Source organism: Pristiophorus japonicus, chromosome 16 (genome assembly GCF_044704955.1).
Source record: "Pristiophorus japonicus isolate sPriJap1 chromosome 16, sPriJap1.hap1, whole genome shotgun sequence".
NCBI classification, from domain to species: Eukaryota; Metazoa; Chordata; class Chondrichthyes; family Pristiophoridae; genus Pristiophorus; species Pristiophorus japonicus.
Genome location: NC_091992.1, coordinates 25,912,730 through 25,931,420, shown reverse-complemented (window position 1 = coordinate 25,931,420; position 18,691 = coordinate 25,912,730). Strand labels below are relative to the sequence as shown.

At 42.1% G+C, this 18,691-nt stretch overlaps 1 protein-coding gene across 3 annotated transcripts in view; it reads left to right on the top strand.

Moving 5' to 3' along the window:
* Positions 1 to 14,682, top strand: part of supt6h (SPT6 homolog, histone chaperone and transcription elongation factor) — an 89,116-nt gene extending 74,434 nt beyond the window's left edge. For all 3 annotated transcript variants that reach the window (XM_070857151.1, XM_070857149.1, XM_070857150.1), the window contains exons 30-37: positions 1,442 to 1,680; positions 2,321 to 2,434; positions 5,055 to 5,179; positions 7,229 to 7,341; positions 7,607 to 7,687; positions 8,657 to 8,811; positions 9,852 to 10,021; positions 11,623 to 14,682. In XM_070857151.1, the coding sequence (XP_070713252.1) occupies positions 1,442 to 1,680; positions 2,321 to 2,434; positions 5,055 to 5,179; positions 7,229 to 7,341; positions 7,607 to 7,687; positions 8,657 to 8,811; positions 9,852 to 10,021; positions 11,623 to 11,812 (1,187 nt within the window). In that variant the 3' untranslated portion in view covers positions 11,813 to 14,682. The remainder of the gene's footprint in view (positions 1 to 1,441; positions 1,681 to 2,320; positions 2,435 to 5,054; positions 5,180 to 7,228; positions 7,342 to 7,606; positions 7,688 to 8,656; positions 8,812 to 9,851; positions 10,022 to 11,622) is intronic.
* Positions 14,683 to 18,691: the final 4,009 nt, after the last annotated feature.

Below are 18,691 nucleotides of genomic sequence, written 5' to 3'. Positions count from 1 at the left end.
GATTCGCGCCTGATTTTTAGGAGCAACTGGTGGAGAACGGACTATTTTAGAAATCGCAATTCTCCACATTTTTTTTTCTGCAGTTCTAGTCAGGTAGAACAGTTCTAGTTTAGAACAGAACTTTTTCTTCAAAAGGGGGCGTGTCCGGCCACTGACGCCTGATTTGAAAGTTTCCACAGTGAAAATGTACTCCAAACTAAAGTAGAATGGCGCCAGTGAAGATTTTTGTAGAACTGAAAAAACCTGTTCTACACATTAAAAAATCAGGCGCAGGTTACAAATTAGGCGTCCAGAACGAAGTGGGGGGGAAGGGAACTCATTAAATTCGACAATAAATCCTTATTTATACTTCTACAAATATTATACAAATAAATCCAACCTGAATAAACATTTATAAGCCAAGAAAAGATTAAATAAACCATCTTCCTACCTGTGTGAAAGTGCTTCAGCCAGGGAGAATTCTGCAGCTTTTTGTGCCGCTGAGCGAGAGAGGGGAGAGAGGGGAGAGAGGGGAGAGAGGGGAGAGAGGGGAGAGAGGGGAGAGAGGGGAGAGAGGGGAGAGAGGGGAGAGAGGGGAGAGAGAGAGAGAGGGAGAGAGGGAGAGAGGGAGAGAGGGAGAGAGGGAGAGAGGGAGAGAGGGAGAGAGGGAGAGAGGGAGGGAGAGAGAGAAGGGGAGATGGAAGGAGGGGGGGGGTCAGGGAACAGGAGCGGGTGTCGGGTGGGTGGGGAGGAACGGGTGTCGGGAAACAGGAGCGGGTGTCGGGTGGGTGGGGAGGAGCGGGTGTCAGGTCGGGGGGGAGCGGGTGTCGGGTCGGGGGGGGAGCGGGCCTCGGGGCGGGGAGCGGGGGTCGGGGCGGGGAGAGCGGGTCGGGGAGCGGGTCTCGGGTCGGAGCGAGGGGGGGGGAGCGGGTCTCTGGTCTGGGCGGGGTGGGGAGCGGGTCTCGGGTCTCGGTCGGGGGGGGGAGCGGGTCTCGGGTCGGCTCTGGTCGGCGGGGGGGGGAGCGAGTGTCGGGTCTGGTCGGGCGGGGAGCAGGAGCTGGCCGTGGGAGGAGCCTCATTCACGCAGCCCCAGTGAGGCCATTGGGCCAGGGCTAGGGGCTGCGTGCTTCGGGCCCCTCCCACACAGTTCGGCGCCTGGAGTTACTGCACATGCGTGCCGACTGTAGCGCGCATGTGCAGAGGTCCCCCCCACAGCTCGTGCTGACTGCGCCGAGTGCCACAGGACCTGTAAGTCGGTGGAGAATACCGAGGATTTTTTTAGGCGCCGTTTTAGGCGCGAAAAACGGGCGCCCAGCTCGGAGGGGCGCCCGTTTTTTTTCTTGTGAAAACTTGGGCCCATTAAGTTGCAGATATAAGTTAGAACGTAAACATTGAAATGTTTGCATTTTAAAAGTAAAATGAATCGTGCTTTATTAACATTTACTTGATGATTCTTCCACAGCATACATCAAGCGTGTAATAGTGCACCCATCATTCCACAATATTAACTTCAAGCAGGCCGAGAAGATGATGGAAGCCATGGACCAAGGAGATGTTATCATCAGACCAAGCAGTAAAGGAGCAAATCACCTCACTGTAACCTGGAAAGTGACAGATGGGATCTATCAGCATATAGATGTGCGGGAAGAAGGCAAAGAAAATGCCTTCAGTTTGGGACAGTCTCTTTTGATCAACAATGAGGTAGGGGGAAAAGCACATCCTAATATTTATTGTAAGTATACATCTTATGAAGTTTGATTACATTTATATCCAGTGAAATATGTAGAAATTCTGTTGCTCAGAGAAGGCACCACACAGTGTCCTAAAGAGAAATAACTGCATTTTTTAAAATCTAATTTGTATCTGTTTTTATTTACAATTAAAATAGAAATTTGATGTTGGTTACTGTTGGCTTCAAATTTACAGTCAAATATCAAATGTGAAATGTAACGTTTCATGCATTTTCAGCATTCAGCTTTTCCTGCGCGCACATTTTACTTGGGTTGAGATCAATGTTCCCCCTCAGGCATGCGGCCATGCACCAATCGTGGGGTCCCGTGCAAGCCACCCACCTGGAAGAGATTCCGTACAGCAGCGGCTGTGCAGGAAGAAAAATGAGAGGGAATATTGGTTTAGATGCTATTTGATGCATATCTCAATGCAGAGCATGAAACACCTTTGTGTACAATATACAGCCTCTATAGGTTTTTTAATTGAAGTGGTTCTGCAAATGCTTATGGTTTATAGTGATATGTACATTGTATGTTTATGTATCTTACTGAAAAGCACATCTTGCATGACAAGCTCCTTACAGTTTTTGATCTGCAATTTCATTATCCAGGAATTTGAAGACCTTGATGAAATTACTGCTCGCTATGTACAGCCAATGGCATCTTTTGCCCGTGACCTACTGTATCACAAATACTACCAGGATTGCAGTGGTGGAGACCGCAAGGTACTCGGAACAGCATGTGAACTTGGCTAGCTCAATAATGGTTTCACTGTGAACAATCCTGATGAGTTTATTAATATAGATTTGAGTGCGAAAATAGGGACACAATTTTGCTTTTCAACTACAAGTCCACTTTAATCTTCACTCTACCAGTTTACATTATGTTTCTATAATAACATTTTACACTAAATTATCCTAATGCCCATCAAACAAGTATGCTGCAACAAAACAGTTTCTGCCATCTGGGGGAAGGGGGGAGATTCGTGGAGAGGCACTCACCGTGGAGAGTCATTGGCCCCTCCCAGTGGTTGGTTTAGGGGGTGGGGGGTTAGTTTTAGCAATTTTCTACGGGAAGGATCTAAAACGAGTTACTTTAAAATGTGATTTTAACTTGAAGATTGCTTTAAAAACTTAGGACAGTAGGGCTTGCAGGTGTATGTCAAGTTTCAGACGGGATGTCTGAAATCAGCATCCTGTAAACAATGAAAGATAATTTGACGTTCTAACAACCGTCCCCACTCATTCCTGCTGTGCCAGTCCTATTCATTTGAACTGAACAGGGGTCATTGTCAAGTTAGGCTGGTGGACTCGGCTCTGGAGGAATGGGGAAGATCAATTTTGACTAAATGCTGATACCGAAAAACGGCTTTTTAAAAAGAAACACGGACAGCAAAAACTCAGGCAACAAAGTGTTAGTAGAAGGTTTTTTTTTTAAACCAATGGACAGAAGTTTTTCCTCGTCCGGTATGGCAGAATGCATAGGAGTTATTTTGTCAAGTGAGATGACTCTCCGAATTGGGGGTAACATTGCCTGTCCTTTATTTCATATCCTTACACGGATATAAGTTGTACCAATTTGAACTAAGTGACCATCATCATACCTGTTACTGTGTATATATCACCTCCAGTTTGGAATAATTCAGTTTACAAATTCAATTAAAATTCTCTTCCAGTATTAACTTGATCTGCCATCAGAGAAATTCAAGAGATACATGTTCAAAAGACATACATATCCAATCCAGGTTGCATAGGGATGCTATTGTTGCATGATAGGTTACGCTGTTCTACAAGTCACTCCCAAAAAACTTAATCACTCACAGATCATTTACAGGAGTGACTGATGCCAATGGTGCAAACAGGAAGAAACAGTACAGAAAGGGCAAGAGAAATTGTTTATTGAGCCTCGGCTTGCAACTGTATTAATTTATTTGTAACTGCGGATAATGGACCTGAAATTCCAAATATGGTCTTCCCGCGGGCAAAGCAGTGAAATAGGGAAAAAAGATGCGCACTTAGCTGTTGCTGCTGCGCCCGTTCGAACTTCCGAGCCTGAGGCCTCTGGTGACTGCGCGTCACAGCGCGTGCACGTGGGGACGTGCGCAGGCCGGGATCTGGTGACAGCAGCCAATCAGGTGTAGTATATTTTCTCATAAGTTCGGAACTCCTATTACTATGAATGAGAAACCCCCACCCAAAACACAGTAAAAAAAAAAAAAATAGAAAATAAAATACATATTTAACATTCATTTAAATTAAAGTTCTTACAAAAAAAAATATTTTCCCGACTTTTTTAAAAGTTTTTTTAATTAAGCCTTAAAATAAACTTGCCATAGTGAGAAGGGTTTTTAAAAATAAAATGTGTTTTTACAACTTTATTTTTAAATGTTTGTATTTTTAAACACTTGCGCCTGTAAAAGTAGACTATACGACTGCTTTTTCTGGCCCAAGATTTTAAAGGACATTTGCAGGGTAAGATAGTTGTAAATATTGGAAATCTTGCCTCGCTCCCGATCTGCAGATGATCTGTCAAGCCAGAAACTTGACAGATCGGAAAAGCTGGTTTTCAGTGCATGTGCATTGCGCACTGCAAGGCAGCTTTTCCGATGCCTTCCCGGGTCCGTAGAAACTTCGTACGGACCCGGGACATCAGAATTTCAGGGCCAATGTGTTAGATGAGAAGCAAGAAGCATGATTCCTGCTATAACACAGTAGATTTGCACAAGCTCTACAAAAGACAGTCATGCTTGTAAGGACAGGAATAGGCCATTCAGCCCCTCAAGCCTATTCTGTCATTCAATTTAGAAGATAGCTGATGTACCTCAACTCATCCAGTTCCCTTTTGAAAGTTAATATGGAATCTGCTTTCACCACCCTTTCAGACAGTAAATTCCAAATCACCATAACTTGCAGGGTGAGAAAAAATTCTCATCTCTTTTGCCAATTACCTCAAATTTGTGTCCTCTGATTACCAACCCTTCTGCAAGTGCAAATAGTTTCTTGCTATTTACTCAAAATCTGTCATAATTTTGAACACTTCTACTAAATCTACCCTAAAAATTTTTCTACACTAAGGCGAACAATCCCAGGTTCTTTCATCTCTGCTGCCACCCATTAAAATAAACTAAACACTGTAGATACACAGCCGGTCAGTCAGTCTGTAAAGGCGAGAATCATGTTCATGTTTTTTTTTCTCTATTAAACTTTAAAATTAATCTGTGCCTGTAAAAACATTCCTGTTAAATGGTCATTCTTTTTTTTGATGGTGGGGGGGTTATACTGTACCTTCATGTTCTGTGTGACTATACGAAATACTAAATGTGGCATTCATTGTTTTTCTTTCTAGAAAATGGAAGAGCTCCTATCAAAATCCAAAAGGGAAAAGCCCTCTTTTATTCCCTATTTTGTTTCAGCATCAAAGGAACTGCCGGGAAAATTTTTGTTAGGCTACCAACCTCGTGCTAAACCAAGGTTAATGTCCCCAAAATGTTACTCTCTTTTCAATAGATAAACTGCTCCTGAAACCTCATTAATTATAAACCTTGTTTCTGGTTAATTTAGATATATACAACTAACATTCTTAATAAGCCCGTGTAATTCTTGTATTGAATGGTCTCTCCTCTCCCTGGGCCCTATTAAGTATTTATTATGGATATATAATTGTGATACTCATGTGATTGCACACCGGAAAATAAGTAAAGCCAGTAGTGTGAAGTTAGTGAATCGTAGTGTTTAGGTTGTGGGTTCAAGTCCCATTCCAGGAACTTGAGCACATAAATCTAGGCCGACACGCCAGTGCAGTGCTGAGGGAGTGCTGCACTTGTTGGGGGTGCCGTCTTTCAGATGAGACATTAAACCGAGGCTCCGTCTGCCCCCTCAGGTGGATGTAAAAGATCCCATGGCACTATTTCAAAGAAGAGCAGGGGAGTTATTGGGTGTCCTGGTCAATATTTATCCCTCAGTCAGCATAACAAAAACGGATTATCTGGTTATTATCACATTGCTGTTTGTGGGAGCTTTCTGTGCGCAAACTGGCTGCTGCGTTTCCCACATTACGTGACTACAATCCAAAAGTACTACTTTGGCTGTAAAGCGCTTTGAGACGTCCGGTGGTCGTGAATGGCGCTATAGAAATGCAAGTCTTTTTTCTGGAAGTCTTGAGCTGAAAAAACATGTGAATCTCAACTGTGAATTACATGTCGCATTGTTTTATTTCCTCTTAAAGGTACAGAGCCAGTCTGATCTTAGTCGTTAACTGAAAGCAGTAGTATTCTGATACTGTGATCACAGTCGGTGACTAGAAGGGGTCTGCCACAACTCCTCAGTTGGGTGTTTTAGTTTATGATGTGATGTAAATGGTTCATTTTAGCACAAGAGAATATTCTATTTTTAGAACATCTTAATCTCTTTCAAAGATGGTCTATTAGAGTGGAGACCAAAGATGTGAATTTAAATAAGAATATAAGAAATAGGAACAGGAGTAGGCCATGCGGCCCCTCGAACTTGCTCCGCCATTTAATAAGATCATGGCTGATCCGATCATGGACTCGGGTCCACTTCCCTGCCCCTTATTCCCTTAACGTTTAAGAAACTGTCTATTTCTGACTTAAATTTATTCAATGTCCCATCTTCCACAGCTCTCTGAGGCAGCGAATTCCACAGATTTACAACCCTCAGAAGAAATTCCTCCTCCTCCTCTCAGTTTGAGTTGTGAGAATTTGAATTAAATTTAAAACTGCAACTCGGCTGCTGTCGAAGATATGGATCCGTGTTCTTCAGGTTTAGGATACGAGGAATTAATCTGCATTCTTTCTATTAAAGATAGAAAATCTATTATAGAGACACGGGGCAAAATTCGATACTGCCCCGTTTTTGGAGGCACAGGAAGTTCACCCTTGCAGCTAAATTGGGCTTACCAACCCGCCCCCCCCCCCCCCCCCGAGAGGAAGTGTGGTGCAATGTCGAGTGTTCCACTTCCTCACTCGGGCGCTAACTGCGAGAATTTTCCAGCGCTACGCTACTCCCGCAATTTCCAGAGGGCGAGGCCGCAATCGGTAAGTCTGCCATTTTCAAAAATGTCGACATCGCACCTCCCCTTTAATTTTCGCCCCGCGAGAAGAGCGAAGCCCGTTTCGCGCCCCGGGTGGTTGGCGCGAGAGTTGCCTGTGGCAGCCTCACTGGGCGCTACCGTATTTTAGCTCCCGGGCAAAAACAGGTTGCTGCACAGTTATGATGATGTCATTGCTGGTGCAGCAACCAGGGCGCTACCAGTTAGCGGCTCCACTAGCTCCCGCAGAATTTTGGGGAAGTCAGTAGCGATCCCGGGCGACAAGTTTGTGCCCTCCCCCCAGGGAGGTGCAAACTACCCAAATTTCTCCCCCACAGTATATTATTGAAGGGAGCCTGCTGTAGTAGTGGGTTAAACATCTGGACATTTATATGGCAATTGTAAAAAAAAATAGGGGAACAAAATAATTTCATGTACATTGTTTTCTGTCTAAATGTCATGTTGTTTTACAGGGTTGAGTTTGTGACAGTGACACCAGAAGGATACCGTTATAGAGGGCAAGTTTTCCCAACTGTGAATGGACTATTTAGATGGTTTAAAGATCACTTCCAAGATCCTGTGCCAGGTAAGACTAGTCTAACTACAGATGCCAGTGAAGATAACTGGTATACAATGCCTGTGCACTTCATAATGGCTGGAATTAATTGATAAGAAAAATACAGGGGTAGTTGACGTTGAATAATTTGAATCCATTCTATTGAAAGCTTGGATGAAACATATTTTACCACAAAGTATACACTGGCATTTATTTATTTTTTGATGAGATTATACAAACAAGATATTTTTCTTGCATTATGAATATCCAAATTAATACAGATTGCTGTTTCCAGGTATTACGCCTTCAAGTACAAGCAGATCCAGCAGAACACCCGCCTCTATGGATGCAACACCAGCTAACATCAATTTGGCAGGTACATATATGGAAATGCTTGTTTTTCCTGCATTAAAAGTATTGGTTACCTTATTATCCTGCTTATACTATACATTGCTATACTCTTGGACAGAAGTTATTTATGCCAGTTTTATTATCACTGTTCAATAAAGCTAGATGGCACTGATCATGGAAATTAGAAATTATAATGTACTAAATCAGATAGTTAGTGTTATTTGATATGCAACTTTTGAAGTTCAACGTCTGACTTTTGGTGTCCTTTGCTCACTCCTACCTCCCTTAATATTGTTGCTGTCACTATCACTCCAGTCCCTTGTATTTCCGAACTAACAATTCAGTGGAGTCGTTCAGTAGCCAGCAGGAGCATAACCTAAATAAACCTTTGTTTAGGATTTTGAAGTTTTAACTAATGTGTTTTCGTAAACCAGTGATGGGGGAGGTTAGGTTTGACATAATTTTATATCTTCCTAGCCTCCCATATTCCATAGTGATGGTCTGTGCCTCCCAAGACCATCTTGCTAATTCTGTTTAATGTTTAGCTGATAAACACATTTCCGAGTGAACAGAATGAATTGTATGGATCTGCTTTTATAGAGACTTATAATCTTGTAGCCCTGAACCCCAGATTTGCATCCAAAGAAGGTAATAAAATAGAACACAATTGCTTCCTGAATCCCGAATGTTTTATGGTGGGGTATGATTTGTTTTGACATGTATATCTGTGGAAAGAGTGGTTATATTTTGTGATTTTCATTTATACTGTCACAATGTATCTGAATTATATTTGCAGTAATTAATATTAACTGAGCCATGGTAAACTGCATACTAAATCTACCTTGTATCTGGCAAGCTTTCAGAGCAGTTAAAGTAGAACTGTCCGTGTTACTTTATGATTCAGATGTGCTAATGAAATGATATTTTCTCTAAATCAATATGTAATTGGCATACATAGTGGTTTACAAAGTAATCATTTTCCCTTGTGTGCTAGATCTTACGCGAGCAGTCAATGCTCTCCCACAGAACATGACAACGCAAATGTTCAATGCCATAGCAGCTGTTACTGGACAGGGTCAGAATCCAAATGCTACGCCAGCACAATGGGGGTCCAGTCAATATGGCTATGGCGGAAGCAGTGCCTATCACGTACGTTTGTATGCTTTCCTTAATATTTCTAATTTCAACTTTTTGAAACCTCGAACATTGGTGCTCATTTCTGAATATCCTTCATGACCCAAATACAACTTAACTATTCCCTAGCCAGGGTATGTGCAATATCCAAAGCTCCCACCACACAAATGGGAAACTTGCCTCTTAACAAGATCTGTGATGGGTTGGAAATACTGAGGAACAATTAACAGCCAAACTCTAAATTATGCACAGGAGTAGCTTTTCTCCCTTCTCCTTGGCATCTTATGATGAGTAAGATAACCTGTCATATCATTGCTTAGGAGGATAGTAACAGTGAAATTGAAGATACTCCCCATTGCTTCTATTTCTACTCGATACTGTGCATCCACATACTAGCATGACACTTTAGAGATCTATCATCCTCTGGGCTGGTTCATAATGTTATAGAGAAATCTGCTGTTCACTGATGATACCCCAGAGTTGGCCTACAAAATCTCCCTCAAGCAAATTCAAGTATTTTTTTCTCAAATAAGGTACACCGAGCTTGGTCAACCGCTACGTGTGGGACAACAGATTTTCTATCAGTTTGCCAGCAAATACCAGCTTGGCCAACAGGAAATCATTTGCTACATCCAACTCTTAACTCCAAAACACTAATGAACTCAATTGAAACCCCATCTTTTCTTTTTGTGTTCTGCTCTCATGTCCTAATCTATTGAGAAACTCACTGGATTGTTCCCTGCTTTGTTGCACTGCAATATTTTAACCATTCAAAGTACAAATGACACTAAAATCATCACACTGTCATGTTTACTGTGGTTTAATTTCAACAACCTCTAAGGGACATAGAGATCCTAAAAAGAAATACAGAAAACTAAGCCTGTGGCCGTCTAAGCTTGTTTGCTATTCCTGTAGCACTGAGTGTTGCAGCAACAGGTACCTTTCAATGGTTAAAATACAACAAGAATGGTGTGATCCCTGTTTCTTTTCTAAATTAGCAACCTATTTTCTGCCTTTAGTTGAACCTGATTTCGTGGCCTTTATTCTTTTTCCAGGTTTTTGCAACTCCTGCACAGCAGCCGGTAGCAACGCCATTGTTGACTCCAAGCTATTCGTACACGACACCCAGTCAGCAACCAATTACAACACCTCAGTACCATGGAAATGCTACGCCCCAAACTTCTGTTGCACCGCCATCTACAACCCGACAAAGGTCACAGCCAAAGTGAGTATCTTTGGAGTTGTTGATTGACATCAAGTTAGGAGGGACAGTAAGTAGTGCAGGTGGGAGCAGGAAGTGACATAAAGGGTCACGGAAAGATTAAGGAAGTGGGCAAAATTATGACAAATTAAGTTCAATGTGGGTAAGTGTGAGTCCTCAAAGCCTCCTTGATAAAGTGCAACATCACCTCCGGCACCTGGGAATCTCTGGCCCAAGACCGCCCTAAATGGAGGAAGAGCATCCGGGAGGGCGTTGAGCACCTCGAGTCTCGTCGCCAAGAACATGCAGAAATCAAGTGCAGGCAGCAGAAGGAGCTTGCAGCAAAACAGACTCCCCACCCACCCTTTCCTTCAACCACTATCTGTCCCACCTGTGACCAAGACTGTGATTCCCATATTGGATTGTACAGTCACCTGAGAACTCACTTTTTAGAGTGGAAGCAAGTCTTCTTCAACTTCGAGGGATTGCCTCTGATGATGACTTTGGGCCCAAGAAAGATAAATCGGAGTATTTTCTAAATGATGAGAAACTAGGAACTATCAAAGAGATGTCCAAATACACAATTCATTAAAAGCTAGCAGACAGGTTCGGAAAGGCCATTGGAATGTTGGTCTTTATCTCAGAGACTGGAATACAAAGAGGAGGAAAGTGTGCTTCATTGAGCCTTGGCCAGACCCCATCTGGAATACTGCAATCAGTTTTGGGCACCGCACCTTGAGAAGAATAAATTGGCTTTGGAGGGGTGCAGTGCAGATTCACCAGAATGATACTGGGACTTGGAAAGCTTCTATTCCTTTTGAATAGAGAAGATTGAGGGGGAATCTGATTGAGGTGTTGAAAATGTTATATGGATGTGATGGGATAGATTTGGAGACGCTATTTCCACTGGTGGGGTAATCAAGAGCAAGGGAATGTAATCTTAAAATTAAAGCTAGGCCCTGTAGGAGCAAAATCAGGAAGCACGTTTTCACACACAGGGTAGGAAATCTGGAACTCTCCCCAAAAATGCTGTGGATGCTGGGTCAATTGAAGCTTTGAAGACTGATGTGGATATTTTTTGTTGAGTTAGGGTATTGAGGGATTTGGATCAAAGGCAGATAAATGGAGTTGAAGTCCAGATCTGCCATGATCTAATTGAATAGCAGAATATGCTTGAGGGGCTGAGTGGCCTATTCCCTGTTCTGAATGTTTACATAGCTTGAAAGAATGGTGTAAAATTGAGAGGTAAATTTTAGTTTTCAGCAATTCCACTGCAAAGCTTTGTGCACTGGGAGCACGCATCAGGAATTTGTTTCCTGAGACTGCTTATAAAGGATGGGAACTAATGAGGAAAGGCATCCACTCGACTTCCAAAGTGCACTCCTGGCATACTAAACTTATGAACTGGGAGCACCGAGATAAAATGTGTCCCACAATCTACACCATTATATTCAAAGATTGGAATAGTCTTGGAATGTCCCAATCTCAGGCATCCATCAGGAGTGTTCTTGTGCTGATTGGAAGGCGTGTTGTATTTTTGGATGATGTACAGCTATAAGCAAAATTGGACATAGTAAAAGCATGGATTCCAGAACACTAACATTGTTTCTCACCCTTTGACTTAGGACTTCAACTGCTCATACTGCAGTTGACTGGGGCAAAATAGCAGAACAGTGGCTGCAGGAAAAAGAACAAGAGAGACGAAAACAGAAAGCAAAGATGACTCCTCGGCCTTCCCCAAGTCCCATGATCGAAGGCACCCCAATGTCCATCGCTGGTGATGCCACCCCACTGCTGGATGAAATGGATCGGTAGAGGACGACAAAATGAACCGCACTTGAACTTTGATCCCACCTTCCCTGGGTCTGCTAATTTCAGTGTTTCCCTGCACCAAACAACTACAGATTGGTTAGGGATTTTTTTCTAAGCTATGTATTGGCTATTTTCAGAATGTCTGCGACACTCAGTATTGCCTATATACAACAGGAAGTTTGATACTTTCGGAAGCCGAAGGGAAATCACTGGAATGTGGGAATGAATAGGCCAATGGGCTTGTGTACTATGCCAAACGGCTGAAAGTGAGCGCATATCCCTCCCCTATTAAGACTTGCACATGTGCAAAAGATGCCAGTTTACAGACAGCCTAATTTTAATTTCTACCGAGCTGGGATTTCACAACATTTGTAACCGTTAAGTAATGGGTAACCTTGTAAAGAATACTGGTTATCATCTGCTTGACACATACAAATGCTTCATATACTATAATGGTGTACATAAGTAGGTATATGCAAACTTGTTTTGTTTTTTTATGCTTGTGGTGAAATTTGACAAATAACGAAACAGTCACCAGCATGTGGTGCTTATATGTTCTGGTGGGAAAGAATAGTTTAAATTGTACTTGATATATTAAGATCTTTTTTTCCCTTTAAATAAAAGAGCATTTACTTTTCAAGACACTTTCTCACATTCTGGTTATTTTGTAACTTATCAAATCAGAACAGTATATTTCAGCTACCTAATAAGTACTTGAAGTACTAAATAATTCAAACATAAATAGCTGTACTTCTGCATATGTATTTCGAAGCCATTCAGTATGTAAAGGATAGCATAAAGTGGTGATGCAATGAGGGATTTGCATAATCTCAAAGACGAAGAGAAGTTGGATCAGTTTATCAAAATCTGAACTCCGATGGCATGTGTTAATATATATATATATATATGGGTGGGTTTATTCCATTTACAATTTTTCTTGGCAGCAGGTGTTCTGACAGATGGAAGGTAGGCTCCAACTATTGTACCAAGTCGTCTGAGCTGGAGTACCATTGTGCAATGTCATTTGATCTCCAGCAGTTTGTAGCAGTATATACAGGGTCTGCTGTTCCACTACAGCATGTAGTGAAATGAAATTCAATGCTGCTGTGGTCCAAATCACATGGTACGATAATGTTTCAACTTAACTCATCTCTCCTTATCAGGAGTCTATCCTGTGGCTTCTGCTACCAGCAGAAAACCACCCCACACATTCCACTTGTAAGGAATATGACAGTTAAAATGGAATAGATATACCATTCTTGATATCTGTAAAGTCACCTGAATGCTTCATACATTATTCCCTTGCAATAGACTCCAACTTGTGTGTTCTATATTTTCTGTTATGTTACAGCAAAATAGCATACCCTATGTATATTAAATTACTCCCTTATGTCAAATCTGTCAATAATCAATTTAAACCCCTTTTAGAAATAATTGAAGGCCTTCAAGAAATATATTGAGTATTTTCAGTGCTATATTTTCTAAGGTATTTAACCTAATGGAGATTGCAGCCAGTTTCTTTAAACATTTGTGTTGCTTGTGGAAAAACATTAGTGGGAGTTACTATCGTCCTCCTTGTACTACTTGTATTTTATTCCTGAAATTGGACGCGTTCTTTGAAACTGCGCAATACCTGGATTTAAAATGCTGAACCCACGGCCATAAGGTTTTAATATATGGAGTAACGCAAAGGTTTAGAACTGGTGCATTGTCCAAGCATCTGGATTCAACTTTCCTTGTTATTAATCAAAAATCTAGTCGAGGAAGTTAGTTCCATGGCTAGAAGTTAAGTTTTCTGTTGAAAAGTGGTAAATTGCAGTTAGAATTTACTTGTGAGACATACTTAGGATGTGCTTGTGGTACTTTAATAAGCATTTGATCTAATGCAATGTCTTATTTTCCCAAATAACGAAACAACCTTTCTAATCATTTAGAATTTACATTAATGTAGATTGGATTTGTGCCACTCCCATGTTGAAACCTTATGGCCATGGATCCTGTATTTATAATCCAGGTATGGCACAGTTTCAAAGAACGCATCCGATTTCAGGAATAAAATACAGGTAGTACAAGGAGGCCTATGAAACTGAGTCCAATTTGTATCTAAAGTCATTGAAATGTTGGAGTTCGAGAGGTTGACGAGAGTGATTTCAATCGAGTAGGGAGAATACATGCTCTATCCAAAATGATTTATTCATAAGAGCTTCATTTTATATTTAGTCGTTTTGCATTGTGGAATAATTTGACACAATCTTGAACGATGTCACCTTGACGAGGCGAGTTGACATTTTCAATACAATCTGCACCTAAAATATCTAAAGCTCTTGTTCTAAATAAAACTACTGTGAATTCAAATCTTGCTTATTGAAACTAGCATTTTGTAGCTACGACAAGCTGGCACAAATGTAGCCGAATGCACTATGGCATAGTTAAGCTACCTGCAAAAGCATTTGAATTTAAAGAGTTATAATTTGGTTGAATGTGAGCAAGCTTGGGCTGTGCATTGAAGCCAGTTTTATGCACACTGGGGACTGTATAATGCTTTGAAATATGATGTAATTCTGTTCCATTTTACACTGAAGAAAAACCTGTTTAAACCTATATAATTACTAGTATCTTAAAGCTTACTTCTTACTAGTTCTTTTTATTGTGAGAATGCCTCTTCCCACTGATTACATATGGTGGGAAGCATATTACATGGAAAATAATGGGGTTCTCCTTGCACTCTTATTTCAATAATTTAAAGTTTTATGGTTTCATAAATGTGCATTAAGTTGTATTTGCAACACAAGGAAATTTAAACCATATTATCATGCTTTCCATTCTTGATGTCTATTGTATATTTCCATGAATAAAGCAAATACACCAAGATATTCATGTTTCAATATTTTAATGACTGAATTTCCCCCCCCCCCCCCCCCCCCCCAGAAGTTCAATGGTTGACCGTGACATCTCAGTTCATAAAACGTTGAAATTTTAATGTTTGTCAGTGTACAGCATTAAAGTCAATCGCATTTAATACATTGTACTATTACAAGTTACAAGCTTTTTAATACAGGTTGAACCTCTCTTATCCGGAACCCTCGGGACCTGACCTGTTCTGGATAACGGATTTGTCCGGATGAAGGGTGGTCACGTTAAATTGGATGGTACAGGTACTGAGCAAGAGGATATCAGGGCTGGCTGGCTTGAGGCTGGGAGTGTGGCAGAGAGATCATGGGGGGGCGGGTGGATCGTGGGGTCAGGCCAGCAATTGCGGGAGTCGACAGTGAGGAAGGACTTCAATTTGTTCATGTCGGTGTTCTGTGCATGTGCCACCCGGTAGCTGGGAATGGTTCTGGATAAGAGAGGTTCAACCTGTATTCAGAACACTTCAATGTGGTAATTCCATGTACAGAATCATTTTCATTTAAACTTTTTTAGACAGCTAAAAAAGTGAATCTTTTTCACTTGTTTAAAAACATCTCTCGAGGGGACCAGCTTTTTACTCCCCAAATCTGGAACTGGTATGCTCAAAGGAAAATGAATACTAATAACTTTTATTTATATTATGCCTTTAATGTAGTAAAACGTCCCAAGGCTTTAAATGAGTACGTTAACTACTTGATACTTCCCCGCATATTTTGAACTGATATGTAATGGCACTCTGTTATTTATAAACAAATGGCACAGCAATTTCTGGCGAGGGGCAGATGTGCGGTTAAACTCAAATATCCATGCGTTGCAGTCCAAGTTGCGCTGCAACACCGTTAGCTTTGCGAAAATAGCATCTCGCTGTCTGCCTCACCATTAAAATACATTGAATGGTAGATACGAACTAAACTCGCCACATAGAAATAGAAATTAGGTGCAGGAGCAGGCCATTCAGCCCTTCGCTATTCAATAAAGATCATGGCTGATCATTCAACCTCAGTACCCCTTTCCTGCTTTCTCGCCATACCCTTTCATCCCTTTGGCCGAAAGGGCCAAATCTAACTCCCTTTTGAATATATTTAACGAACTGGCCTCAACAACTTTCTGCGGTAGGGAATTCCACAGGTTAACCACTCTGGATGAAGAAGTTTCTCATCTCGGTCCTAAATGGCTTACCCCTTATTCTTAGACTGTGACCCCTGGTTCTGGAATTCCCCAGCAACGGGAACATTCTTCCTGCCTCTAACCTGTCCAATCCTGTCAGAATTTTATATGTTTCTATGAGATCCGCTCTCATTCTTCTAAACTCCAGTGGATACAAGCCCAGTTGATCCAGTCTCTCCTCATATGTCAGTTCTGCCATCCCGGGAATCAGTCTGGTGAACCTTCGCTGTACTCCCTCAATAGCAAGAACGTCCTTCCTCAGATTAGGAGACCAAAACTGAACACGATATTCTAGGTGTGGCCTCACCAAGGCTCTGTACAACTGCAGTAAGACCTCCCTGCTCCTATACTCAAATCCTCTAGCTATGAAGGCCAACATGCCACTTGCTGCCTTCACCGCCTGCTGTACCTGCATGCCAACCTTCAATGACTGACGTACCATGACACCCAGGTTTCGTTGCACCTCCCCTTTACCTAATCTGTCACCATTCAGATAATATTCTGTCTTCCTGTTTTTGCCACCAAACATTTACCTCACATTTATCCACATTATACTGCATCTGCCATGCATTTGCCCACTCACCTAACCTGTCCAAGTCACCCTGCAGCCTCTTAGCATCCTCCTCACAGCTCACACCGCCACCCAGCTTAGTGTCATCTGCAAACTTGGATATTACATTCAATTCCTTCATCTAAATCATTGATGTATATTGTAAATAGCTGTGGTCCCAGCACTGAACCCTGCGGCACCCCACTGGTCACTGCCTGCCATTCTGAAAAGGACCCGTTTATTTCGACTCTCTGCCAACCAGTTTTCTAGCCACGTCAATACATTACCCCCAATACCATGAGCTTTAATTTTGCACACTAATCTCTTGTGTGGGACCTTGTCAAAAGCCTTTTGAAAGTCCAAATACACCACATAGAAAATAGGTGCAGGAGTAGGCCATTCAGCCCTTCGAGCCTGCACTGCCATTCAGTGAGTTAATGGCTGAACATGCAACTTCAGTACCCCATTCCTGCTTTCTCGCCATACCCCTTGATCCCCCGAGTAGTAAGGACTACATCTAACTCCTTTTTGAATATATTTAGTGAATTGGCCTCAACAACTTTCTGTGGTAGAGAATTCCACAGGTTCACCACTCTCTGGGTGAAGAAGTTTCTCCTTATCTCGGTCCTAAATGGCTTACCCCTTATCCTTAGACTGTGACCCCTGGTTCTGGACTTCCCCAACATTCATAAGAACATAAGAATTAGGAACAGGAGAAGGCCATCTAGCCCCTCGAGACTGCTCCGTCACTCAACAAGATCACGGCTGATCTGGCCGTGGACTCAGCTCCACTTACCCACCCGCTCCCCATAATCCTTAATTCCCTTATTGGTTAAAAATCCATCTATCTGTGATTTGAATATATTCAATGAGCTAGCCTCAACTGCTTCCTTGGGCAGAGAATTCCACAGATTCACAACCCTCTGGGAGAAGAAATTCCTTCTCAACTCGGTTTTAAATTGGCTCCCCTGTATTTTAAGGCTGTGCCCCCAAGTTCTAGTCTCCCCGACCAGTGGAAACAACCTCTCTGCCTCTATCCTGTCTATCCCCTTCATTATTTTAAATGTTTCTATAAGATCACCCCTCATCCTTCTGAACTCCAACGAGTAAAGACCCAGTCTACTCAATCTATCATCATAAGGTAACCCCCTCATCTCCAGAATCAGCCTAGTGAATCGTCTCTGTACCCCTTCCAAAGCTAGTATATCCTTCCTTAAGTAAGGTGACAAAAACTGCACGCAGTACTCCAGGTGCGGCCTCACCAATACCCTGTACAGTTGCAGCAGGACCTCCCTGCTTTTGTACTCCATCCCTCTCGCAATGAAGGCCACATCCACTGGTTACCCCCTGTCCACTCTATTAGTTACGTCTTCAAAAAATTCTAGAAGATTTGTCAAGCATGATTTCCCTTTCATAAATCCATGCTGACTTGGACCGATCCTGTCACTGCTTTCCAAATGCGCTGCTATTTCATCTTTAATAATTGATTCCAACATTTTCCCCACCACCGATGGATATCAGGCTAACCGATCTATAATTCCCTGTTTTCTCCCTTTTTTTAAAAAGTGGTGTTACATTAGCTACCCTCCAGTCCATAGGAACTGATCCAGAGTCAATAGAATGTTGGAAAATGATGACCAATGCATCCACTATTTCTAGGGCCACTTCCTTAAGTACTCTGGGATGCAGCCTATCAGGCCCTGGGGATTTATCGGTCTTCCAAACCCATCAATTTTAGGAACACAAGTTCCTGACTAATAAGGATTTCCTTCAGTTCCTCCTTTTCGCTAGGCCCTCGAACCCCTAGCATTTCCAGAAGGTTATTTGTGTCTTCTTTAGTGAAAACAGATCCAAAGTATTTGTTAAATTGGTCTGCCATTTCTTTGTTCCCCATTATAAATTCACCTGATTCTGACAGCAAGGGACATAAGAACATAAGAATTAGGAACAGGAGTAGGCCATCTAGCCCCTCGAGCCTGCTCCGCCATTCAACAAGATCATGGCTGATCTGGCCGTGGACTCAGCTCCACTTACCTGCCCTCTCCCCGTAACCCTTAATTCCCTTATTGGTTAAAAATCTATCTATCTTTGACTTGAAAACATTCAATGAGCTAGCCTCAACTGCTTCCTTGGGCAGAGAATTCCACAGATTCACAACCCTCTGGGAGAAGAAATTCCTTCTCATCTCGGTTTTAAATTGGCTCCTCCGTATTTTGAGGCTGTGCCCCCTAGTTCTAGTCTCCCCTACCAGTGGA